We start from the raw sequence: 27,733 nt of genomic DNA on the forward strand, positions 1-27,733 counted from the left end.
TAGTGTTTATGAATAATAGTGTACACATTGGTGGTGTCTAAATTGGCATTGGTCTTTTCAGTCTTTTGTTTATAACATAGGCTATTACTGAGTCAACAATATATCTACCTAAAGCAAGAAACTTGTCGCCGGAGGAAATTACTATTAATCGGACTCCGTGTCCCCCCTTGCGAAAAGAATGCGAGCCAAACAAACGAAATTACACAATGTTGACGTACTCGCTATTCATAATCTTGTTGGGTTTGAGATGGCGAGTTTTTTCCTCCCCTGCTGTCTGTGAGCGGGGCAACTGAGAGAAAAGCGGCTGGTTCCGTTGTATTCAGTGTCACTTTAACTTCCTTCCTGCTTTTTGTACAGTAAACATGCTACGCAGAGACGAGGTGTTGAAGAACACATGGGACAACGACCATACAATAAGCTCTAACATGGACCAACGGAAGACAAACGCAAATTCGTAACTTTTCTCGTGATAATAAGGAGCTTTTTTGTGGAATGTGTTGAACTGCTTGTCTTTGCGTGGACCTTAACGCCGTTTACAGATGTTTTCTCCTCTGGATCAATTGCGTGTTCTCTCAGACTTGGTGAAGCTGGCAGCAGCAGACGGTGATTTTTGAAGTCCGAGAGGGTTTACTTTAATCTTAACGAGGTAAGCTGATCGTCCTCTTTTGGACTGCCGTTGTTAGCAAAGCTGTTCAGTAACCCCCTAGCCGGAGTGTTTCTATGAAACTCAGTTTAAGAAAATAAATGAAGAGTTGATTTCAAAATTATGTATTCTTTTAGGCAAGAGTAGAAAACTGTTAATGCCACGAATGAAGATTCTACAAATATGACATAAGACTGACAAAATGCGAACGAAATTAATGATATTTAACAGACATGAGTGACTGATTTTACGCATGGCATCAACAGAGAATATCATCACCAAAAGACTTAATAGCAGTCATGATGGTAATATTAACTTTACATTGGTGTTTTAGTATTCATGTATTACGTTCTATAGCAATATATAGATTTCGTACATCATTCCAGTAGACAATGCCGTAACCAACATAAAGCCCATAACATGTTATGTGAACTTCTCAAGTAGCCTAGCCTTTGTGGAATTAGTAGGCCTGTTTACCCCAGTGAGCTAATGAAATCTGGTTACAAATTGGAAGACAGGATAGTTTTGTCTGACTGCGCTGGAAGCACGTGTTCAGCTATTTTGTGCGTGTCCTCCCATCCTCCCATGATTTCCCTCAGTTGCCTGAATGGGTCCACAAGTTTCAGTCCTTTCCTATCTAAAATATGAAGCACCATAGGCTACTGATGAAGAGAGTTATCCTTTGGACAGACACGTAGCCTATAGAGTCGACTACAGATGTAAAGAGACCAACTTCATTTACTCTGGTACGAATGGTTGAAGGTAAAAGGAGCTACGTGAATCCCCATTTATTCTCTGCCCTGGGCTGACGTGACGTGACGTGATCGCCAATGAAACCAATATAGAAGATTTAATTTCATATGAATGTTTAAGTTATTGCTACTGCTTCAAAGTTGTTGTTTTAAAGTTTTACAGCATTATCCATTAAGGTTAAAACATCCGGTAACACCCATATCCATCCATATCCCTATAGACGTTCACAGCTGTGTGGATCCAGGATGCCATTGAAAGAAGTCTTGAGATTTGTATCTGACTGTTTCCTTAAATGGCTATAGGCCCACTTTAGGGTCTCCCTTCCCCTTGTCTGTTTCCCTCTCCCATGGTGTTGAATGGGAGAGCTGAGGCCTCCCAGTTTCTGTTGATCTTTGATCTAATGTTTCATCCAGCACGTCTTGCTCTCAGTAATGTAACTGGAGACGGTTGCTGTATTTTTTCCTAGAAGAAGTTAAGAGAAAGAGAGCTAGACAAAAGTTGTGCGTTCACTCTCTAGGTAGATCTTTGTTTTGCTTTCTTTCATCCTCAACGTGATGTAAGAGTGGTGGTATTCGAGACACAGGTTTATTTTTTCCATAATAGCACACCATTAATCCTGTGTCTCTCTCACACTGACGCACAAACATAAAAGGTCATGTTGACTGTACTCTTTTGGGAAATGTGTTTTCAGTATTTGGTGCTCGCTGTGTATACTTTAATTATAGAGAAAATAGAGAATACTCTATCCCGTTTATTTAATATTGAAGAGTTTCCCTCTCTCCTGGTGTGTTACGTGGTGCCCAGGATTAATTGTACAGTTAAGCAAACCTCCATAAAGCAGCAACTCAGTTTATATAGCTGCTTATGACCCGTAGTGCATAGGGACTAAACATTTCCACCAAAAGCTGCATGACAATTCTTCCTTAGGAACCTTAGCAACGGCTAGGGTGAGTGTCTTAGTAACCTGATTTGTTTAGGTTTGGGGATATTCCTAACAGGCCTCATTGTGTTGCACTGGACTTGTAGGGGGAAGCAACAATGTATCAAAGGGACTGGTGATTAAGTCTGTGGTCTCATTTATTTTCTGCTGGCACTGAAGATTGCATGTTGCTCGGCTCAGTGTTTCACTAATCCAGATGTCAAACATGTCACCTCTTCAAAATCTACCTGTCATTTATGAAGCATATTCTTTATTAAAATATTTTTATTTTTGCTTTTTTTTATTGTGCCTGCATAGGTGGAGTTGACTGTGTCATCTTGCTCTAACTAATATTTCTCCTTGTGTTTTCTATCCACAAACCTTTCAGACCTGAGTCTGCTATATACACAGAGTGCAGAGCTCATCTTCCTTTACCACGGCCCTGCCCAGTGATATGGTAGGGTCCATGAGTGGGTGGAACATTCTGGATCGGGCCTAGATGGGAGCTCACACCGCAGGAGCCAGCCTGGTACTATGGCTGCATGCGCCCTGAACGGCCCCATCATGATGAATGCCAACAACATGAAAGGTGAGAGCAGCCCTCGCACGGGGCGCCCCGTGATGCCGGTGCCTGACCGCTCCACCTACTGCCCCGTCCTGGTGGGCGGGAGCCCCTACAGCCCGGGCAGCGTGAGCCCCAGCTCGCCTGGTGCCCCGCCGTCCTTCGTTTTCCCCCCGGTGACGAGCCTCAGCGGGCCCCGTGCCCGTTCGCCCTGCCGGCACCCGGACACCCTGGGGGTGAACGTGGGCAACCGGGTACGTCGCCTGAGCAGTCCTTGCCGCGGGCGCTTCAGCAGCGAGGAGGACGATGGCGGCGGCGGTGGCGGAGGTGGCGCACTGAACGGTGAGACCAAGCGCACGGTGCAGATCGTGCAGATCAACCGCGAGCTCCAGAACGTGGAGGTGAACAAAAAGGTGGGCCTGTTCGAGGCACAGATCTCTGGCCTGCGTGCCCAGGTGCTGAGCGCCGAGATCCAGCGAAGCCCCAGGGTTCCCCGGAGGACTGGCCCCAGCCCTGGCCCCTCCCCTACCACTGCTCCACCGGGGAAGCCCAGCCCAGGGGGAGTCCCGGCCCCCCTCGGGGGGGACTGCCCTCCCAGTGTTCCCAACCAGCTCCAGAATGGGAGAGGATGTCGCGACCCAGAGGGAGTAGCATCAGCAGCAGCAGCAGCAGCAGACAACAAAAAAAGAAGAGAGGACAGGAACAGCTCAACGGCTGCTGACCCAAATACGGAACAGGGTGGAGGCCAGCATGCGAACAAATCAGCAGAGACTTGGACAGGCTCTGACAGCTCAGCGAGCACTCAGACCATAAGTTTGCCGGGGGTTAGCAGCGACTTGGCCGTGAGCGAGAGCCTGGTGGTGACGCCGGGCAAGACGCTCCTGCCAACAAAGGAAGGAGGCGAGCAAACGGAAGCCCAGGCGCAGCCCGCTGGCGGGGCCCGGCCCAGGGCAAAGGCCCTGGCCGTGGTTGGTGGGGAGGGGGGTTGCCCGGAGGTCGGCACCATCCCGGCCGTCATTGTCACGGACCACGGGATGGACGCCGGAGGGGAGGGTCCTGAGCCCCAGCCGAGCCCCGTCGCCAACCGGTCCCTGCGGAAGCTCTCCTCCTCCTCCGCCTCCTCCACTGGCTTCTCCTCGTCCTGGGAGGAATCGGAGGACGATATCTCCAGTGACCCGGAGCGGATGGAGACTCTGTCACCTGCATTACTTCAGACGCAGCAGAAGGCGGTAAGGCTCATAAGGCTTCTTTCACCAAACTTGTATTTACTCTTTCACAGTCTCTCTCAAGTTTCCCTCTGTCCAAACAAGCATTTGACTAATTATGTTGACTGTATGCTACGCTCCTATGCTCAAGGAATTTGTTCCATGCCCAACTTCCCCTATAGACATGTACGGACAAATATTAGTACTATGTTAAACTAAAATAAATGCCTTGTCACTCTCCAACCATGTATGTGGCCTCAAGGTTATGACATCCCCCATCAGGAGCCACTTAGTTCGCTGTGGGGATCTGGATCCCTTTAGCTCAGACTGACTGAAGGCACCTGAATGAATTGTTTGTTTTGAAGCTCCTGCGCTGAGCTCTTTGTCACACAGCTCACTTTCTCCTCAGGCCAGACGGCCTCCTGTGCAAGAGAAACGTCTGACATTCTCACTTACAAAAGGGACTTATATGTCTCACTACCTCTAACGACTCAAAGACTCCTCTGGCTGAAGCAGGCCGCTCCTTCCAGCTGGGGTTGGTTCATGGGCAGAGCACTGTACAGGACGTAGAGAATAGCCAGACATATTTTTAGCCAGACAGGCAATGCCGTATCTGTCAGTTTGTTATGCCATAAAATGGCTAATAAGCCCAGTCTGTCTTTTTTTTTTTTTAACCAAGAGCGCTTTGAACGAGAGCTTTCCCAGCATAACTAGAATCTGGAGGGCACTAGTAAGCATTAACCGCAATAGCAGGGCCGTTTAAAATCTCGACACATTTATCATGGATAAACATACTCCTGACCAGGGGTTGTCAAGACACTACAAAGCTTTCACCGTCTCATTGGCTTTTATTAGACGTGGTGACCCTGGTGACAGTCGGGGCGGTAGCCATTAAGAGGGAGCAGCTGTGCTAAGGTGACTAAGTACCTCCTGAGCTCTCCCGGGTCATGCCGCTGTCTTTCTGACCACCAGGGTCCTGCTGCTGAGTCACATGCTGCCGCCGCACTGACAGAGCTGTAGTGTTATTTGGAGATGCCTATCAGGGAGAATCCCCCTCGCTGGCTAATTGAGAGAATAATGGAGTCTGCGTCAAGGGCATGCATCAGCTAATCCTCTCGTGATATCTTGTTCATGTAAACATCATATCATCAAGGGAGGGATAAATCATCCTCTCGTGCCAGTGTGCGTGAGAGGGTGGGTGAATGGTTGGTGGGGGTGAGAGGGGGGGGTGCTGCCAGTGAACAAAGTGAGATTTATTAACTTCTTGGCGGGATGGCAGAGTGGGGTAGCGCACAAGGCGCCAGATGACTAGATGTCTGAGCTTCAGAGCATTTTGTGTTGTGTCTGGTCTGATTTGCGTTGGAATGTCGTCATGTGCTTAAGAGTCTCTCTCTTTGGCCTCACTTAAGTTACTGTGCGGTTAACATCTCTGTCTTGCTGTTCTGTTTGTGGAAGTACAGATGTCCTGGTACACATGGATAAACTTTGGAAAACTCTGTCATTTGGAAAGATGCGTCTGTCTAGAAAGGGGGAGGGAGGTGTTTGTGGTCATTTGTGGTTAGACTAATGGTATGCCTGGCACCAAAAATGAAATACCCTGTGGAATTGTCCTGCTCTTTGTCAAACTTCAAAAGATTTACGGCTTCAAAGGAGTGAGTGAAATGTTTATCATAACTTGTGGCCACAGATACAAATATACAAAGGCTAATCTTTGCTGAGCTGAAAATGATGAATACTCTGGCATGGAGTCCCAACCCAACAGTACAGAGGGCTATTTAGAAAACCAAACAGTCTGCAAAGGGGTTCTGATGAAATATTTTCTATGAAGAATGCCAAGTATAACTGATTTTTTTTTTCAGATATATTTTGCTAAAGGGCAGTGCTTGTTTCTAATTCCATCGCTTACTGTTTCTGTTGTACACCAGACTGTCACACGTGTTATGCATGTTAAACAAGGTCCGCCGACATAAATAATCTGACACAGGAAAAAGCCCCCCTTTAAGTTTGTCTCATTTTCCCCAAAGACCTATTTTCCACCCAAATTGGACCTCCCCTGCTGTGTTTTTCCCCCCGCTTCTAAATAGGCGTATTCTTCTCTGAGAGGAGACATGTCAGAAAGCACATGTCTGGCCCACGGTCTGGTGCCTTTTTTTAGGCGACCTGTCATGGCCTCTTAGCGTTTTCAGACCCATTTTGTTTGTTTTCCACTCTCATCACGGGACTGTTAGATGATTTAACTCTGTGGCAAAAAAAGAGCAAAAGAAAGAAAAACATGAAAATGCTGATCAACTTGTTCCTCTCTGGCAAAAACCTCTGTGATTCTTCCTTTGATAAGTACCACTAAATGAGGTAATCAAACCCAAAAGCCATCATCACTCCCCTCAATTGTTTTTCAGTCTTTTTTTTAGCTTCAAAGCAAAACTCAGTTCTTGTTAATGAAGTTTACGAGGGCTTGGGAAAAAAAGGAACAAGGGAATGATAAAAAAAGGTGTTATCAGCAGTGTGTCAGTTCTTACTGATGACCCAGAGAAGTTTCCACTGGGCTTGCTTTTCCACTAATGGTGTTATGCTTCAGATAATACCTGTTGAGCCTCTCTCTTTCTCTTTCTCTCTCTCTATCTCTCTCTCTCTCTCTCTCTCTCTCTCTAACCACCTCTCTCTCTCTCTCTTTTTGACCATCTTTCTCAAAGTTTATTAAATCAAATTAAGTTTCGTCTTAACATGTTTGACTCTCCGAAGCCAATTAATTGTTTAACACATGAAAGGAAACAACATTCAACTACATATGGGTTTAAATGAATCCCTTGTCTCTCCAAACGCTTTTCACAGTTCAACACCATTGGAAGACATATGATCAGCAGAGGTGGAAACACTGTCTTCATCTCTCTCTCTCTCTCTCTCTCTCTCTCTCTCTCTCTCTCGGTGTTGCCTAAAGTTAAGCACATACTTGACTTCTCTCTCTGGGCCAAGGTTTCACCAGAATGAGATGGCATGGTGGTTTCTGTCCTTCAGTGGAAGGGGAGGTCAAAGGGAGGGACTTAGAGGGGGACACCAGGGCAGTAAGGACAGACTGCTTGTCACCCACTGCCACCTCCACTGTCACGCTGCAGGTGTTAATTTGGTATTATAAAGAAGTAGGAAGTTCTTCTGTCGACTACAAGGTTGAGTGCACGCCAAGGCCTCAAGCAGTAGTGCGTCATCAATGGGTCAGCATTGTTTGATTGTTTTTCAAAATGTTGCACAGGGCAAATGCAGAACTGGTCACAAGCGTCACTTGTTTTTGCAGCGGTGACACTAACCTCAAGAGGACACTGATGACACTAATGGTGTCTCCTCTTCCTGTGTCGACTGAGGGAAGAGCCCTTAGTGTTTTTACTTGTGTGTCTGAGTGTGCGTACGCGCGGCGGAGATGAACATATATGCACAATAGCATAGTGTTCTGCTTACGACTACAGTACGAGAGCTGTTAACTTGTGGTTGCATGTTGAAACAAAGTGATGAGAAACAGCAAACAAGTCAAGTTTTCTCACAGACATGCCGTCAAAGCTTGTCTGTGGGCTTTTTTTAATATATATTTTTTTTTACTTTTGATAACATCTCCCCCCAGGGTATCCCAGAAAGCAGGATATACAAGTTCACCAGGCTTCTTAACTTGTCGTTCACTCCCTAGATCTAAATGGTGCTGTCTTTTCATTTTGCTTACAAGATACATACTACTCACTCCCCTAAAAGCGGCTTAACTTGCTATTTATTTACGATATATTTACGTAAAGATCTCTGCATGGGTTATCAGAAAAAGGACAAGAGTGAGTGGAACTAATTAACAAATGCGAGTCCAGGTTAGTTTCAGTTCAGGGGTGGAATGTAGATAAGTATCTGTCACAGAGAACGTATCACATATTTGTATCAAGCCCAGTCAGTTAACAGATCTAGTCAGTCCACAGAATACACATATAGACCATAAAATGCCCCTCGGCAATGCTTCATGCGCATTGTTTTCTTTTGTCTGTGTTGGCAAGGTAGGATGTAATCAGGGGTCACAGTGTTCCTCCCATCAGCACACGATTGATAGACCTTTTTCCTGTGTCGTTGGTGACACCAGTTATGTCTTCATCAGAAGGACCTGCTTTTGAATCAGCCTGATAACATTATCCTCTCGAAGCCAAGCTGTGACCCATGTTTTAGACAAGGCGTCTGGCCTGTATATATCTGCTGCCTTCACAACGTCTTCTGTGGTTGTTGTTGTTGTTGTTGTTGTTGTTGTAGTAGTGGTACATCTTGTCATTGACAAGAATATGAAGATGTTTCTTTATTTTATTTGTATTTTTTTTTTTGTCATGTGTTGTCAGATCAGTCGTTTATCTTTGGCTGCAGTTGTGTGAGGCACATGTCAAGGCATGAGTGGCTGGTTTCACATACTCAAGGCCCACACAGTGTGGGAAGAATGTATTTGTGTGTACTAGGGGGAGGGGGAAACAGTGCTGGGGAATGTTTTGCCATTCATCCAGAGCCGCTAGTGCTGTGGGGAGAGCATCAATTCTTTCCGTTCAAGACCAAATAAAATGGTAACATTTTATATTAACGCTCACTTAACTAACACTTGTTTATTCATTAGTTAACACTGATTAGTAAACAAATGATTTACTAAAAATATATTAACAAATTATCAAGCTTTTGTTTATATTCTTGTTTACTCCTGTATTATGCCCTACCTTAGGGATCCTAATACATAATTTTTTTTTTATTTAACAGGAATAAACCACTAACTTCATTGAACTTTTATGAACCCTTCTGCAATATTAGGTGTTATAATTACTGTTGTACTCATGTTAAGTAGTTAACATGTCATTAATGTTAGCAGTCAGATGTATTTGTAACTAGCCTTTAATTTGTTCGCCTTTCTCTGTCCCAGAGGATGTATTAGGTGGTGAGACCATTTCCTTTCAATCCCTCAGTGTGTCTAAGCACGAGACAGTGACCTGAAATAGCACGGCCTCTCTGCTTGACATTCATTGTGGTCTCAAAACGTGTGCTATGTGTGTATGTATGCTAGCCAACGTACAGTATGTTTGCTATGTGTGTATGTATGCTAGCCATTGCTTACGCGAGCGAACCCCAGTGTGTTTTTTTTTTCCCTTCCCGGAGTGGCCCTCTGACGTAAAGGCTTAAAAAATGATGTGTAATGTAAAGACTGTTTCAACTTGGGCAAGTGGGTCGTAAATTTTGAACAGTGCACAGTTCGTCAGTCCAGTCATTGCTAGCGCTTTGGAGCTCCTCTAGTGAATTTGTCATGCAACTGGACGAAGGAGGCCTGAAGTATCACCCTCAGCAGTCCCCCTTTAAATCACTCTTTAAGTCTCTCTAAGTCTCTCTTTAACTCACTCTTTAAGTCCCTCTTTAAGTCTCTCTTTAACTCACTCTTTAAGTTCCTCTTTAAGTCCCACATTAAGTCCCACATTAAGTCCCTATTTAAGTCCAACTTTAAGTCAGTCTTTAAGTCCCTATTTAAGTCCCTATTTGAGTCAGTCTTTAAGTCCCTCTTTCAGTCCCTCTTTAAGTCCCTCCTTGTCCCGTCTCACCATGAGTCCCTCTCAGTGGCTGTTGCTGCTGCTGGCTCAGGGGTTTCTAGGGCAAAAGTTGCCACTTTGTGTGTTATTTGTTAACCCCAACAAGTGAACGCTGATAGTGGCCAAGAAGACTCGTTTTTGAGCTGGAGGATCTGAGGGCCTCAGTTGCAATGGAAAATGTAACACCCCTTGCGGTAGACTGTTGCCTCGACGACCAGCTGACGTCAAGCCAGCCTCAGTTCAAACAGCTGTGGGGGGGGGGGGAGAGAAAGGGGGGGTTCTGTGTAACTCCAGCGCTGGTGGTGGAGGCACTCGTTTCATATGCATGAGACAGGAAGTGTACTACTTTCCTCTGATTGGCTGGGCCCTTTTTGGTGTTTTTGTTTCGAGGTGAGGCCCCGGCTGCCGGAGAGTAACTCTGATGTGCGTTTGGCAACTCTCACGGGGAAGCACCGGTGAACTCTTAATCAGCCGCTGTTTACGCTCGCCAGGCACAAAGAGCATTTGCATTTTTCTTGCATGTGCAAGTGGGCCTCCTTTTTAGGGATTTCTCCTTTTTTGTATTTTCGTTACCCAAAGTTTACATAAAGTCACAGTTGCGTCATGCCCAGTGTGCAGAAGTGGTTCTTCTTTTTTAATCCATCTAGAGGCCTTATATTTACATTACATTTAGTCATTTAGCAGACGCTTTTATCCAAAGCGACTTACATATGTGCGACTTACAATGTATACACATTTTACATTTACACTGATGGCACACTGCACATCAGGAGCAATTAGGGGTTCAGTGTCTTGCTCAAGGACGCTTCGACAGGGAATCGAACTAGCAACCTTCTACTTACTAAACGACTTCTCTACCTCCTGTACCACTGTCGCCTTATCTGAGGGTAGGTATGAAAATGAATGCATATAAATGTAATCAAACAGTCTCGTCTTCCAAAGAGAGCTGTTCCTCGTTGTCGCTGGCTTTCTGAGAAGCGGGGCTGAGGGGTTAAGGTGGAAAGGAGTAGTGTGCCACTGCTGCTTTGATGACCTCGCTGCGTCAGCGCGAGAAGAAGCGTCAGCGGGACAAGCGTCAGCGGGACAAGCGTCAGCGCTCCACTTGAAGTGGTGGCTTAGAAGTCCAGATGAAGCGTGGCGTGGCGTGGCGTGGCGTGGCGTGGCGTGGCGTGGCGTGGCGTGGCGTGGCGTGGCGTGGCGCTGGGTGGCATGGCATAGCATAGCCCAACCCATAACATATTACTATGGCATTACGCACATAGACGTACATAATTACACACACTCTTACACACATGCACGCACACATACACACAAACACACACACACACATGCATGTACACACTCATACATACACAGACACACACACACATGCATGTACACACATACACTCTCACACACATGCAAGTGCACATACAAAAAAACACTCTCACACACACACACATGCATATACACATACACACACTCCCACATACACAGACATCCACACACACACACACACACCAACAGACACAGACATCCACATTCAAACACACATTCACACTTTCTCATTGTCGCTTATCTCACACTCACAATACTCACCCACAAGCACCATAGACATACACCATAAGTCTCCATTCTCGAGCCTGTCCTGACTTGGCTGTTCATAGGGGCCTGTGCTATTGCCGAGGGGAATGATATTTAGTAGAAGTCCTCAAGCACGTCCAGATTTGTGAGCAGGGATATTGCAAGCACACCATTACATCCATCGCCAGAGACAGTCAGTGACACAGCAATTCCTGACCTCATGATCACTATTTAGAAAATTGATCTTGAAAATTGATTGATTTATCTCAATAATAATAGATAGAAAAGCAAGGGGAGAATATGTCATGAGGCCCGACTGAGACAAGCATGTGTTGTTTTTTAACTGCAGTACGTGTTGTGTGTTTTTTGTTTTTTTAGTTTTTTTTGGCTTTACCATTTCACTTTCCTCTTCGTGTCTATCGTGCTTTTTGACACTGTGAGCGTATCCTCACTGCAAGAGGACATGTTTAAAAATGGAGGTCAATGGCCTTGTTTTGTTTGTGCACTGTGCAGGAGTGCTTGGAGAAGGCTGTATCACATCCTTGTGCAATACTCATTTGCTTCAAAAAAAACTTCCATTGGTGAAGCAATGTGGCTGAATGCCCAGTGAACTTGAATGGTGAATGCTACTGTATAATTTCAGTGAGAACAAGATTTATAGACAAAGTTCAAAGTTCATGTGTTAGAAGGTGAGACCCAGTGAAAGTCTCTATTTCTGATAGGTTAGTGGCAAGTGCCTTGTATTAATACAGATCTTGCCTTTTTTTTTGCTGATCAACGTTTGTGCATGTATATTTGAGGGTGTGTGTGTGTGTGTGTGTGTGTGTTACCTACGTGGAAAATACTGTCTCTTAGCCCCACCGCTTTCCTGTCTCACAGAGAGGTTCCTCTCGAAGGGTTAAAAACCACTTCCTCCCTTTCGCACCCAGTGGAAACTTTAACAGCGCCGCAGAGGCCGAGGAGTCGCTCGCGAAGAGCGGCATCCCTTTCCTCCAGCTCGATATAGAAAGCCGTCTTTCTTTATCAGAACAATGGCACGACGCAGTGAGGTTTCGTGCTCGCCCCTTGATACGGCGTTGCCTCTTCCGTCTCCAATTTAAGAATGTTGTAGGGCTATTGATAGCGGACACACACACACACACACACACACACACACAGACACACACACACACACACACACACAGACACACACAGACACACACACAATGGTAATGGTAATAGTCGCGGGGGGCTAGTAAGTTGGGGGCAAACAAAGCCTGACCCACGGTCACAGGGATGTGTCCACTGGGAGTCTTGCTGCTGCCGAATTGTGTAATGGATGAGGGAGAGAGGCGGAAAATGAGTAAGTTGGAAAGGCAGGGCTTGGTTGTTTGGTCATGGTGACTTGTATTTTTCGGGAGAAATGCTAAGGGTTGGGCTTAGATGGTAAACAGAGTGTAGAATTACTGTTTGATGTCGCAAACGATAGGGGTTTTAGAAAGTGGAGAAAACATTCAGAGCCAAGAAATTGCTGCTTCATAATAAGCCGTGGAACTGTAGAGAAAAAGACGGCAGTTTGCTGGTGTAGCACGGTTGCTTTGCAAGCTTCAACTCACTCTGTTGAGCACCTGAGTGATTTCTCCCAGGGTGCATCACTACAAAGACTGTAGTAGGAAAGTATTGTGGTTTTTCAGACTGTGCTGTTTGCTGTGAAGAAAAAAAAAAGGCATGCAAGAATTTTTTTTTTCACCCTCAGCGCTCAGATCTTGGCGTGTCATCCCTTCTGACAGTCTGTCTAAATCGTCCACATTGCCCAAGACACACGTGTCTTTCATCATCAGCTTCAAATGATGCTCTTTGGGAGGGGGGGCTGTATTTGTATAGCTCTGTTTTTTTCTGTGTAATTATGTAGGGTAATTGCCAGGTGGTTGGTGTGTGGAACTATACCTCCAGCTCTTGTTCACAGAATGGCTTCTCCCCCCACCAATTGAGAACTCATTTTGCAATTTGATCAGCATTATTCAAATCAGCCTCCGCTTGCAAATGATCGTTGTGGTTCAGCAACAAAACAATTTTCTAGAGCCCTTTTTTCCCATTCTGTGCCTGTAAACCTTTGTTATGTGATTAGATGTTTTGCAAGCATGAACTTCAGTACCTACTGTAAACATTATAAACATGTAATTTTCTTTCTACAGTGTTTGCAAAGCTATAAACCATATATTTCATATCATTACAATAATAAAGCATTTTTGTTTGAAAATACAAAGTGTGATATCAGTTGCATTTATGATAATATGATAATTACAGTTGCATTTATGGCAGTGCCTTTGTGGATTACAAGAAAACCACAGTAAAACATATGTCCTGTAACTGCAGGGATGGGCCTACCACTCCTCCTTTTTCTCCTCGATAGCCAAACTCCTCCGATTAGTTCAACAGGGTTTGAATCCATTCTTCTGCTTAACCTCAAATGGATGTCTGGTTAGCCTAGTGTCTCTGTCTTAGTTCCTGTCGCCTACCAATTCAAGTGAGGTCAAAGAGGATGCTTTTATTTGCATGGCACTAGGCATAGCATCCACGGCCTCGCACACACACGCTTACCCATGTGCCAGACTCCCCAGCCGGGGTTCATTTGCATGGGGGGGTGCTTTGCTGTTTGTCACAGGTTTTGTTTGAAAGCAAATGAACAAGTGGCCGCTCTGCCCTGTCCACCTGCGTGAAATCCCAGCTACGCGCTTTTTGACCTCGATCAACACCGACAAAAACTAGCAGAGATTCCACCGCTGCCACCATGGCATCCTTTATCTCGAACGTCTGGAGCTTTGTTCTCCCTCTACTGCATACGGCGGTCACGTCCATTGCCTTCATCTTGGCGGAGTTGCAGGTGTAGTAGCTACAGTAGTTGCTTTGACTTTAGTTGCGACACCCAGTGTCTGTGCTGTGATGTGCTGTCACCTTAGGTGACTTTTGCTTCCGTCTGTCTGGTTCAGATTATGGCCAAAGTGAGACGACAGCCAGCCGTGTGACATTAATCCCAAAATAACGGCTGATCTAGGCCTGCTGGTGGGTGGGTGTGATTAAATAGACAACTTACCCTACCACAGGGTACATCTGGGCCAGTAATCATGTCCGGTGTTAATTTACTTGCCACCCTGAATGGGCTGCTGTAAATTGTTTGTCAGAAAAAAAGAGTAACCTAATGTTCAGTCTCGATTCACAGTATTGCCTTGTTAGACTTGAGAGTATACCATTGCCTTGTTAGGTTGAGATGATTGACATCATGTCTGTTTTTTTCTGCAATGTGCTCGAATTTGATCATTTCAATTTGATGCTTTTTGGTCGATATGGGCACGTAGTATTTAAAACTGTGTTTGTTTGCGTTTGGTCATTTTGACCTGACCTCAACCCCCTTGCTATCTTATCATCATGGGGCACATCACTTCCTGCCTGTTGCGCTTTTTTTTCATAAACATGACTCACTGCTTACACAGTGCTCTTACTCAGAGACCTGCCTTTTTATTTCTAATTTCCTTGTTTCCTCAACATCACCTACCTTTGCATTGTACTTTTTCCCTTCGGACCCACGATACCTGTCCGTCAACCCTAATGCGTTTTTAAGAATTTTCAGTTCGTGCTCTCGGCCCACACATTTACACAGATCCTGTTTTATGTCCGCCTCAGTGAGAGAAAGCAGACACGTGGACTGTATTCCGTTGAGAGGCACTGTCATGCTGGGAACTTTGAAATTCCTTGCTGTAACTCTAGCAAGAAAAAGAAAAAAAAGAAAGACAGATCCGTTGACATCCACCTGTCTGTGCCTCTCCAGGAAATTGATTTGAATCATAAATGTTCACTCATGATGGGTTTAGAGAAGAGCGTGCAATTTGTGGTAGCTGGCCTTTCGATGACCCTTGAGACCTGGCTCTAAGTGCTTCAGTCAGAAGTTCAAGCCTACATTCAGAGACGTTCTGTGTAGCATGTATTGAGGTCTTGTGTGCAGCTTCAGCTATTTGGACATGCATCTTGTCTGCATGTTGAGTCTTTGGTTACGCGTCTGGTTTGTGCATCGAGTCTTTGATTAAGTATCTCGTTTGTACAACACGTTTTGGGGTCAGGTATGTTGGGTAGTACATCTTGTTCAACAGCCTTTGGCTGTGCATTTTGTTTGTGCTTGACCATGCATCTTGTTTCCTGGCATCATGCATTGAGTCTTTGGTTTTGCATCTTGTTTCTGCAGTACAGTACAAGTGGGTTTTAGAGGATGGATGAGAATCAAATAAGCTCAAAACAGGGGAAACCTCACGACAACTGGGCCAGCCCCTGAAGGCTAGCTATGGCTTGGCTGTCTGACGTGAAATGGGTGAGTGAGTTTCCACCACATGGCCCGTGGAGATAGTCGGCCTGTAGTGAACTGCACACAGCACCAAACCTGCCTCCAACTTCCCCAAAGCAGTGAGGTGTGTGTGTGTGTGTGTGTGTGTGTGTGTGTGTGTGTTTGCCTCCACGTGTCTCACATGTCCTGCAGGGAGATGTTCCCTCCACCCCTCTCCCTCCTCCACTGAAGCATGGCCAAAGGAGTCCTCATGTGATGGGGAAAAAAGAAAGCCTGCACTGAGTTACCACTGATACCTTTTAAGGGCCTGTCAGGGTCTTGCCTTAATTCAAGAGGTCGAGGCTTTCTGTGAGAGGAAAGAGTGGTAACGTCAGCCGTGCACATGGCAACCACACAGACCTTATCAACAAATCGCACCACATTGCTCGACTGTCTGGTAGACTCAGAAATCAAAACAGCACTCGGACGGTGTCGAGTTCCCGAAGGCCATACAATAAGTTAAACGGGTTGATACTGATTCTGTGCTGTGTTTTTTTTTTTTAAAGCTTTCCCTGAAGTTTTTCCCTCAGGGGATATGGTTGTTTCTGGTTAGCTGAAAGGGTTTCCCCCTGACTGCCTTTCTCAGTTTGGACAGGCTGACAAGAGGAGTGCCCTTGGTTACTGTGTGCCTAGGGAGGGCTACTTCAGAGTTGGCTGTGTGCACTGAGGCCAGTTAAAAAAAAAGGCTTCCCCAAGCTAGGAGCGCAGTGTGGTCACTAAGGGAAACCCCACATCCATTTTAGAGACCAGAGAGAGAAAGAGAGAGAGAGAGTGATAGAGAGAGAGAGAGAGAAAAAGGGGAAAAAAGAAACGCATACTTGTTGCCAGCACGGAAAATGAAAGAGTGCTCACTCAAGGACATTCACTGAGGTGGAATAAAATGGTGCAACTGCACGTCAGAAAGTCTGGCTCGGAATAGCCAAACAGCCCCCCCCCCCCCCCCCCCCCCCACACACACACACACACACACAAACCTCACCGGGCTGTCATGCTAAGGGAGTTCTCTTTCTATGTGTGTACACAATGGCGTTAATCACTCGATGCGTGGCAACAGAGTAGCTGCTCTATGAAGCACTTTGCTACCTGTGTTGATCGGCCAGGTTGAAAATGGAGAAGGAGAAAAAAAAACTCTCTCATAGATATAGCTGATATGGCTATATGGCTAATAATATGGTTTTATGACTTATGTTGAATATTGATTAATAATATTAATAATATATGTTTAGATGCAGAAAAGTCAAGAAAAGACATTTTTGCATGTTTGCTAGGCCAGGCCTGGATTCTTGACCTTATCATCTGGCGAAGTAGCCAAGCAATTAACCGCCCTGAGTGTGTGTAAGCAAGGCCCCTATGAGATGCTGAAGGCCAACTATAAACACGCCGTCTCGGAAAATCGCCAAGCCATGATAGCTCATACCAACAGATGCTTCATCCGGCGTGTGTGAGAGAGTACACACTTGGCTTGGCCCTGCTGTAATAAAAATACTGCTCTCTCTTAATGTGTGAGTGGTTGCAAAACAGACACCATATTTATGCTGAGCAAACATTGCCTAAGACTTGTCTGGTTGATGTTCTCCTCTGTGGTATCCTGTCTCGCGTAGGCTTTTTCTTTTGTCAAGCTCTGGATGTTCGTGTACGCAATGTGTTGACGATCAGGCCCATGTGATACTGTACTGTACTGTGTGTGAAATGAGTGCTTTATCTGTTTATCTCAGTTGTGATTTCAGTTGCGGTGTGGGTATCGGCAAAATTCATATTTGTATAAAAATCTGCATTTTACGGGTTGAAAACACGCCATCTACTGTTTAAAATCATCCTGAAACTTGCAAGGCTGATGCTGACATAGAAGCAACTGTTTGGTACGTCTGCACGTCATGATATTCATAGACTCTCTCCGCCCCTCGCCCACACTTTAAAAACTCTTCCTCGGAAATGGCAGTTGTACCGGGAAAGTCCAAAGTTTCATTTTGATTTTATGATTTATGAAAGATCCCCTTCACAACACAACAAGACAGAAGTCCCAGAACTCCTTTTTGAGTCGTGTCCATTCTTGGTAGTTTTTTCTCATTTTGTTTGTCAGTGTTTTACAAATGGCCATGTTTGTTGAGATAACAGACAGGGTGCTGTCATTACATAACATTACTCAGTTCTTCTTTGACTGTTTGTTCACTATTTCCATATGCAGCATAAATCATGGAAGAAGATCAAGAACATGGTGCACTGGTCGCCGTTTGTGATGTCCTTCAAGAAGAAGTACCCTTGGATCCAGCTGGCTGGCCATGCAGGTAGACCTTGAGGGATATCCCTGGACAAACATTTGGACAGGATACTATACACAGCACACAGCCTTGGGACAAATACATCCCTTAGAATGGCCTGAAATGAGAATCAAGTCGATTTTCATGTCAGGGTGTTGAGTTTTTTGCCCTGTTTCAGCAATACAATCAGCTACCTCAGAGGACACAGTAAAAAATGTATTCATAAAAAACAATTCATAATGTCCTTGTAAATGTTTGACAAAGTTGACCAAACACCCCTCGGCTTTTATACTTGGTGTAACAGCCATTTCTGTCTCATAGCGACAGTGATACATGCACTGTACTGTGCAAGAAAGCCTATGCAGTAGAGTTTATGATTGGAAAGTCCTTGGAATATACTTATATCAATCTTAATTTTTCCCTGAAACTTAGAGCTATTTTGAATATATGTTTAAATAACCCGAATGCATATTTATGAGGCTTCATAGACAATGTTAAGTGTCCTCACAATATGTTTTGAGAAACTGACCATCAAGCCCCTCCTTTAACAAAACACCCTTGAATAATGACCTTCATGATGTTTATTTATTGTTGTTGTTGTTGTTGCTGTTTATCTCTGTGCACAGGCAGCTTCAAGGCAGGGGCAAACGGGCGCATCCTGAAGAAGCACTGTGACTGTGAGCAGCGCTGCCTGGACTGGCTGATGAAGGACGTGCTGCGGCCCTTCGTGCCCGCCTACCACGGCGACGTGGAGAAGGACGGCGAGAAGTACAACCAGATGGACGACCTGTTGGCCGAGTTTGACCTACCCTGCGTCATGGACTGCAAGATGGGGATCAGGTCAGTACCACGTACAGCGTACACAAAAAACGCAACCAGACAGGACGACCAGAAAGAATGTACACAAATTGGTTAGCGCTAAAATGTCTGACATTTAATTTCTGATTCATCCATATGGTTGCTAATGGAAGTCAGTCATTCATGGCAGTAGAGTCTATTTGTGGCACTTATAGTCTGGGGGCAGTGACACTCGGTTCTGGTATAAGTCAGGTCAGTGGTAGCCCCGCCCTCAGAGGCTTAGAGAGTTTTTTGTGTTCCTTCCTGTTTGAAAAGGGTTTCTGAAACCTGCGGACAAAAGGCCAGGCCAGGGGGGCCTAAACTGCCACAGGGGCTCGCCAGCGCATCTCTCTTTCCACAACTCTCTCTCTCTACCTCTCCGTCCCTCTCTTGCTCTCTCTATGTCTCCCTTCGCTCTCTCTCCCTATCTTTCTCTCTCTCTTTTTCTCACCCCCCCCCTCTCCTCTTCTTTCTCTCTTCTTCACTCTGTCTTTCTCTGTCTTTCTCTCTCTCTCTCTTTCTGTCTGTCTCTCCAGTACACTGATCGCCAGCTGGCTCATGTCACACACCAGCTCTTTCATCTGGGGGAGAGAGAGACAGAGAGAAAGAGAAAGAGAGAGAGAGAGAAAGAACGAGAAAGAGAGATACAGAGAGACAGAAAGAGAGATAGAGAGACAGAGATGGAGAGAAACAAAAACAGAAAGGGAGGAAGGAAGTAGCGAAGGAAGAGTAGAATGAGGGCAGGCAAAGGAGGGAGGGGAGAGAGAGAGAAAGAGACTGAGAGACAAAGAGAGAGAGAGAGAAAGAGGGGAGAGAGTCAGGAACAGAGTAAGAAGAGCCAACCGAACCATTTCCATTCCTGGTCGTTAATTACTCTGATGGAGCGAGGCCATGTATAAAGCCTGTCACACAGCCCGGTGAAGCTCACACCGGATTAGCCGCCGCACAGGCGGGAGCTGTTGTTATTTTTGAGAAGTAAATTACTCCCATGTGTTGATCCCTTGAAATATAAAAGAAAAAGCCCAGCCTGGGATAATGCTGGGCCATTAGAAATGCCCACAGAAAAATCCCATGTCTTCTCATCCCTGAAAAAGGGGGTCAGGACAGTGTGCTCCTGTTTCGGTGAAGTGTCACCGTGTGCTTTTGCCTTGTGGGTGTGTGGCGGTGGAGGTGGTGGTGGTGGTGGTGGTGGTGAGTTGAACATCCCTCTGGGCTGCTGTCTCTCTGGTTTCCAGCGCCACTTTGTTTGCTCCTGTGAGCCTAGCTGGAACCTCGCCTCGGCAACGGACAAATATAGAGATAGCCAGATGGCCAGTATATTAGCAAATGCTGGTCCATGCCTGTCTAAACAAAAAGAATGTGGTACTCAACGAGATCTCAAGCCTGCCTTGTTGTGTACCGTCTAGGCTGGAGAAAGAAATCCACTAATTCAATGTAACCTACCCAATTACAAGAGACAGTTTACATAAACGTATGGCACAGAAGAACATCTGTCCTTCCTTTGTAAATAGCTGCTTTGTCCTACTCAACACATTCCATTCCTAATTATCACATACGTTGCCAAACCAGTGTCATATTGTCCTATCCTCCATACTGAATTAAGAATGTGGTCAGATGTTATTTTAAATTGCATTAGATATGATGTATATAATACTCATGATTTACTACAGTGTCCTTCCTATATAAGTCGATGTTGTTAAATTGTGCACTTACTACTATGGTCAGGTTTAGGGTTATGTTTAGGTTTGGCGTCAGAGTTACACCAACATACTCTTACATGAGTAACGCGCTGTTCTAAAATTCTCAGTTGCTGAACATGTTACGTGTTCACTGTACATACATCATAAGGCTACTTAAAATACAATGTGACCAGATAAGCCCCTCTCACTGTGCACCTCTCTCCTCCACCCCATCCCAGGACATACCTGGAGGAGGAGCTGACGAAGGCTCGCAAGAAGCCCAGCCTGCGGAGTGACATGTTCCAGAAGATGGTCGAAGTGGACCCCAAGGCGCCCACGCCAGAGGAGCTGGAGCTGAAGGCCGTCACCAAGCCGCGTTACATGCAGTGGCGCGAGACCATCAGCTCCACGGCAACACTCGGCTTCCGTATCGAGGGCATCAAGGTAAATTATCTCTGTTTACACACCTGCTCGAGCTCTGCATCAAGCCGCATCCACTCATCCATCCATCCATCCATCCACAGATATCGAGTGTTGTGTTTGAGGTGGAGACAATGTAAATGTTTGAATTAGATCATTGGTAATAATGTTGTTCTCTTTCCACGGCAAGCTCCTCCAGTGACAAGTAAACAAAACAGCACGAGAGCCACAAACACCAGACGCTACACACTGCACATTTCCACTGACTTAACCGAAATAATAACGTGGCGGATATAATAGGGTTTGTCATGAAACTCAAATTTAAGGTGCTACTGAGGACTGGAATTGAATTAATAAAGTTCCTGTATGGTGTACCCGTTGCACAGAGCAGTGATCTTGTTGTTACGTAATGGGGCTGTTGCCCCGAGCAGCAGCAGTGGGGGTTGCCGGCGGAAACCCGGGAGTGTTTCTGTCACATGTCAAGGCCTGTCCGTGGCATCTCCATTCAGTCTAACATCAGTTTGTGACGGATCGCCTACCACCATAACTTGAGATGTTTTTTTTTTTTCAAACCTTGCTCAGAATTAGTAGATGTGAAGTGAAGAAAATCCCTGTTATGTAAACAATCCGTCATGGGAAAAAAAACGAAAAAGAAAAAGAAAAAAAAACAACCTAGAAGGTCCCCGGAAGGTAACCCGGCCAATTAGTTTACTCCAGGCTGGTCTAATGCTTCCCTAAGCTAAGGAGTAGAGATCAGTACAACCATGTTTGGTCTAAAACACCACAGTTTTTTTCCAAAATACATCCTCATTAATGAGCAGTAGGGCAGATGTCTTGCATGAATAACACCGCCCGGGAGCAACCAGTGCTTGCTGTCAGAACTTTCCATCGTTGCAAAGACCTGTACGGTTCAGTATGTCCTTAGAAGGCCATGGTACGGCCCGCTCTTTGTTGTCATGGCATCCCAGGTTGCCCTCGGCGACTGCGCCCTTTAAAAAAAAAAAAAAAAGCCTATCTTTCTTTAGTGCACAGAAGCTATTGTGGACTTGCAGGGCTAGGCAGTATAGTTGGTCAGCTGGTCTGAAATAACAAAGTGAGCTATTTAGGCACAGAATCCATTTCCATTCTATTGTGATTAACCTAGTGTAGACTCCTAAGGATTGCACAGCAAAAAAATCATGATATTTTATCCTTCATGATATAATGCACTCATTTAATTAAATTTTTTTTTTCAAAAACACCCACTCCCACATCAACACTACATTTTTTGTTATGCACTTGTTGACAGTGTCATATGTTGCATTCACACATACCGACTGATACCAGGGACATCATCCCACAAAGTCTTTCTAATGTAAAGCACACATCCGTAACCCTTTTCCCTCCCGCAGAAGGAAGATGGAACGGTAAACAGAGACTTTAAAAAGACCAAGAGCCGGGAGCAAGTGACAGAGGCATTCCACGACTTTGTCAAAGGAAACAAGAACATCCTGGTGAGTATGACGCAGCCATTTCCGTTGTGGCTGGGCCCAGCCTTTTGGAGGAAACTCTTGGACACTCCCCCCATCCCCACTACTCCTCCACCGACCCCCCTCGTGGCCACAGCTCCCCCCCCCCCCCCCCCCCCAACACACACACACACGTTGCTACCCACATGCACACAAACACACCACAACTCTGCATGCACACAAAGGCATACACACAAACACACCACAACCCTGCATGCACACAAACGCAAACACACAACCACACACCCTATCCCAATGATTCTTGAGCAGAGGCGTTAGACCCTGGCCCAGGCCGGTGGGGTCAAACAGACACATAAAACAGGCCCAGCACAATGTAGCTGTGACAGTTGTTTATCTCGCTTCTCATTGGGCAAACAGGCCGTGTCGCCGTGATTCCTCAGTGGCCCGTTTGCCTGCCTGCCTTTTGGGCCTTGGCCCTTGCTTGCCTCTATGTTAGCTGTCGGGAACAAAGCACTTCCACAGTGTGTCATGGAAGGTTTTGTTGTTCTATGTTTGACAAGATGAGGACGGAACGGAAGCTGTCATTGTATTTGTAGTAATTAATTAGTAAGTACGTAGTTGTAAGTAGTTTGTAGTAATTAATTAGTCTTTAATTAATTCATCATTAACCCTTCCTCTTGGTTTCTATTGGCTATTGTAAAGGGAATAATTGGAATGTTCTTTCTTTCTCTCTTTCTGTCTTTGTGTCGTAGACCTCTTATCTCAGCAGACTAAAGGCCATCAGGGACACTCTGGAAACATCAACATTTTTCAAGACACACGAGGTAAATAAAGAACCCCTTTGTCCTCCCTGATTCAAGCATTTTACAACATCAAAGCAACACTCACATACTGCCCTTTTGCTTACGTTGCTATTCTTAGCCGTTATAACTGTTTAAGAGAAAACAACTTGAAATAGTCCCACGTAAACAGTGGCGACAAACAGTAGAAGCCTGAACTTATTCAAGGACTTTAGTCACATGGCAAGATAAGCTAATGTATTATATTGTATTGTGTAGCATTGATCGTTTGAAAGTTGCTCAAGAAGGTCCAGCCTAACAGACTTGTGAAGGTCAGATCTAGCTTCATGTTGCGGCACACATCGACACATTGTTCTTAAAACGTAAAATGTAAAATCTTCCACTCTGTGGATATTCAATGGTTAGGAAAGCTGTCACACCGCATACTATTGACTCGTGCAAATGATGTGTCATTACCAGCATTTAACATTTAGCACAACCTTAAACTATTTGCATCGATAACGTGTATTTATTTTATGGCTCGCTATTTAGAGAGAACTGATCCCACAGTGTACACGTCTGCATGTGACAGGGAAAACAGGGCATGTTCATTTGTTTTTTCTCCGAAATTTGCAGAAATTTGGGTCTGTGTGTGTTAATGTTAATGCCATGGAGGATGTGGTTCATTTAAATTGAGGCCACTCACTAATGCTCACGCAAATGACCACGTATAGATAAACCCGCCTTTGGCTCTGAGAAGGGAAACAAAGTGGTCTCTCTCTTGCCAAAGGATGTTTACTGAGCGAGGAGAGAATGCCTTGTGCTTAGACCTAGGAGTGTGAATGTGTCTGTGTGTGTCCTGCCCGTATCCTGCCCTCTCCTGTGGTTGCGCTATGGTGATAAGTGCCTGCTCTTTTTCTGCCACTCGTTTATTCGTTTCGTTTTTATCTATTTTCTCTCCTCAGACAATTCAGAGCTCACACCTCTGTTGCATTTATGTATTTGTTTGTATACTTTTTTTAATTTGTTTGTTTTCTTCAGGTGATAGGGATCTAGCATTTACTGTATTTATTTATTAGTTAGTTTGTTTTATCTCTTCTAAAGATTGCTAAGACCTCGCTCTTACAAAACATTTGTTTATGATTTATTTAATTGTTTGTTTATTTGTTTTCTCTCAGGTAATTGGGAGCTCGCTCCTCTTTGTCCACGACAAGCGCGAGCAGGCCAAGGTGTGGATGATAGACTTTGGCAAGACCACACCGCTGCCTGAGGGTGAGACCCTGACCCACCGGGCACAATGGATGGAGGGGAACCGCGAGGACGGCTATCTCCTCGGACTGGACCGCCTGATAGACATTCTCGAGCATGTGGTGTCACCAAAGCCCCTCTAAAAATAGAAAAGCATAAAAGAAACGAGAGAGAGAAAGAAAGAGAGAGAGAGAGTTGAGGAGCCCCTTCTCTTCCTTCTCCCGGGTGGGGGAGGGGCAGCTCGCACTACTAGACTTCCTGTTTTCCCTCGAAAAGCTATCCTCTAACCCTTCCCAAAAATATGAGAGAAAAAAAACATCAAAACGAAATGAAAAAAAACAACAACAACAAACGGCAGCCACTCGAGTGAAATGTGATGACTGTTTTCTTGTAGGGCTACAAGTCAATGCTGTGCAGTACACATTCAGTAGTCTTTTAAAGGGTAACTTTCCGTCCAAGTAGGTATTTCGTAGCCAGTCTCATCATAAGCCTAGAGGGAGATATTCCACAGGGGCCTACCTGATTTATCTTTATCCTCTCTTCTGTCATAGCGTTACCTAACAGTGTCTGGCACTTATATCTCACGTTAACGTTGCACAATTTAATTTTTTCGATTTGACCTTCAGCACTTGCTGTCAGTGGTAACAGGAGGGGTGATATAAAAACATTTCACTTTGCTGCTCTGGGCTCTTAAATTCAGCATGAATCGTCCTCCTGTCCAGCAACTGTGTCAAGTGTCATATAGAATTAGAATGGATTTACTAACATGTGTTAGTCTAATTGTGTGCCTATCCCCCCATCACATTTTAAATGTAATCTCTAACGTAGATTTACTTCCCCAATAACGTTTACTGTTTTGATCACAAAATTGTTTTATTATATGCCTTTGGTCATATATATGCTTTTTACAGTGTACTAGAAGAATGTAGCATCAAGTGGTCTTATGAAGGTGGTAAATGTCTTATTTACTATATTTACCGCTAGTTAAGCTCCAAAATCAACATTCCTTTTTATCGAGGATCTCTCCCTCAGCCTTATGTTCTCAGTGCACAGAGGGAAGAGTCTTTCAGGAAGTGATTCATGGCCAAGTATGTCCCACTTTATATTTAATGTCCTTAGGTACTGTGTACTTAATTCTTAATCGATAGTAGTAATCGATAGTGTGTAATGTACTATAATGTTGCTTAATCTATAGTATGTAATGTGTTATTCTGTTGATTAGTACATGTTGCTACAAGATATACTTGGGGTTACGGTTAGGATTTGGCTTTATAACATATAGTTATGTGTACTTACATGGGAATTCATAGTATTATTTCTTACTTACATAAGTACACTGTTATAAGGACACGTGATATAAAATGGGACTGAGATGTTTTATGTTACAGTTACCACGGCAAGTGCCTTTTGAATTTCAGAGTGTCTGTTACAGTCCATCTTAAGTGGCCATTTAGAGTTTCTCCACATTTCCACTTGCTGTCCAAGGTGTGCGTAGTCAAAGCAGTTGGCTGTCCTTAGTTGATTTTTTGCAAACTAAAACATCCCTCCAGGGACCACATTCATCTTCAGGTCAACAAAAAGCACATGGAAATATTCCTGGTTGTGTTTACTGTGAAACATAACACAATGTTGCCTTAACTAGACTTTGCATACACACACGCACACACACACACGCCCACATCAACACTCACAAACACACATTTACCATATCCTGTCCTTTAAGGATGCTGGCCGATGCATTTAGTTTGAAGCAGGTGCTTACTGTTTGCATGGGCAATTTGCCATGCAAATCTGCCTTTCCTACATGGCCCTTCACCCATGATATCAGGTACCCACAAAACAAACTGCCAGAGACAGTCTATCTACTCCCTACTTTATCAAGGCCAAACAGTACACATTCCCTAATATTCCCTAATAAGTTTGCATTCAATCAGTGTTTACGCATTGGTTGTTTTTAATTCTGGGCAATCACTTCACAGGAACAAATGTAACTTAGCGCTGTGCAATAATTAAGCCTCTGGTCATTTTCAAGGTCAATTGTGCACATGTCAAATTGTGAACGTATGGAAGACACCGTGAGTTAGGAAGCCTGTCGGCTGTACACAGGCATCCCTTCTCTGTTCAGTGAGCATTGCAGATGTGTGGGATTATTGTTCTTGGTGGGAGGGAGTTACCTAAAGCACTGTTGAATTGGCTAAACTTGCAGAAGGAACTGAGAGAGTGGGTGAACAGGTACAGAAAGTTGAAAGTTCCCAAAGAAAGAGGCCAGTTCTCTAAAAAAGCACATTGAAACAAAAACAAAAATGGACAGGCGAAACAGACACGACACAATGCTTTTGCTGTTTTACAAACCACTGTCCATGCCTTCTGATTGTGTGTGAGAGGACCTTTGCAAGCATGCAGAATACAAAGCAGTTATTGGGCCCTAGTTTGACAATTTTCTTTTCCTAGTCTTCTTCAAGTCATGTCTTATTTGTAGTATAATAATCAGACAGGAAAAGAGATTTAACACTTTCAGAATGACACTGTCAAGTAGATGCAGCTTGTGAGCTTACAGAGGCTCACCCGAGTGATGTTTGAGAAAGTTAATGCTTGAGAGTAGAGCGCCCTCTGCTGTCCTGGTGCTGTATTACATTGAACAAACTAGAAAAAGATGTTTAATGCTCTTAACCCATCACTCCTTAATGATTTACTCCTTTAGTTACATTGTGTGTGACCTTCAGTTACAGCCTCTTTTTTAAGGGTTTCAAAATGAATCATCATATTTATTTTTTTTTTTTTTTCATTATATTTTGACAATTGCACAAGAACACTAAATGTAGCTGCATGTTTTCTACATGTCTGTGATTGGCTTCAAACTTCTTCTGACATGAGCATTTAGTGGTTCGCTGTAATATAGCCCTGATTCGCAGCTTCACTTAAGACAACAAAAAGATTACAGGCCCACACCTTGTAGATGTGGCTGTAGTGGTTTTCTTGTAGTCCAGGTTGTCAGCGAGCAATTTGAAGCTGTGTTTGTCTCTGTACAATGGTGTGTGTGTGTGGTGTTCGGAGATGGGAAGTGTCAGGATGACATTTCCCTGTTTGCGGTGGGAGACTGTGGATTCCGTTCTGGTTGGTATGGAGACACTCCAGAGACGTGATGAGGGGCTCACCGTGTGTGAGGTCAAGATTTGTTCGCTTTTACCAATCATGGACCCAGTACTTGTGTAAATCTTGCCATGTCAATACTGCAATGCGCTGTGCTTGGCTGTACATTTTTACCGAAGTAAAATTGAACAGTGGCTACAATGAGACGGATTCCTCTTGTGTTTTTTTCTTTGTCCATTACATTGTGGTTATTCTTCCCATCATGTCACAGAGAATTGAGTATGATTAAATGTTTGCTGTGTGGATTCATTTTGCAGTCTGTTCTGGAAATGCCACATGGGTGCCAATCAAAAGGGACGCATCAACAACTTTTATGATGCTATAAATGTC

At 44.6% G+C, this 27,733-nt stretch overlaps 1 protein-coding gene across 1 annotated transcript; it reads left to right on the forward strand.

Moving 5' to 3' along the window:
* itpkb (inositol-trisphosphate 3-kinase B) lies at nucleotides 1-27,547 on the forward strand. The gene is made up of 8 exons (XM_012824765.3): nucleotides 1-646; nucleotides 2,704-4,106; nucleotides 17,749-17,848; nucleotides 18,448-18,661; nucleotides 20,577-20,781; nucleotides 22,149-22,250; nucleotides 22,979-23,050; nucleotides 24,184-27,547. The coding sequence occupies exons 2-8, from the start codon at nucleotides 2,850-2,852 to the stop codon at nucleotides 24,394-24,396; spliced, it is 2,163 nt and encodes a 720-aa protein (XP_012680219.1). The 5' UTR covers nucleotides 1-646; nucleotides 2,704-2,849; the 3' UTR covers nucleotides 24,397-27,547.
* The last annotated feature ends 186 nt before the right edge of the window (nucleotides 27,548-27,733 follow it).

Source organism: Clupea harengus, chromosome 15 (genome assembly GCF_900700415.2).
Source record: "Clupea harengus chromosome 15, Ch_v2.0.2, whole genome shotgun sequence".
Lineage (NCBI taxonomy): Eukaryota > Metazoa > Chordata > Actinopteri > Clupeiformes > Clupeidae > Clupea > Clupea harengus.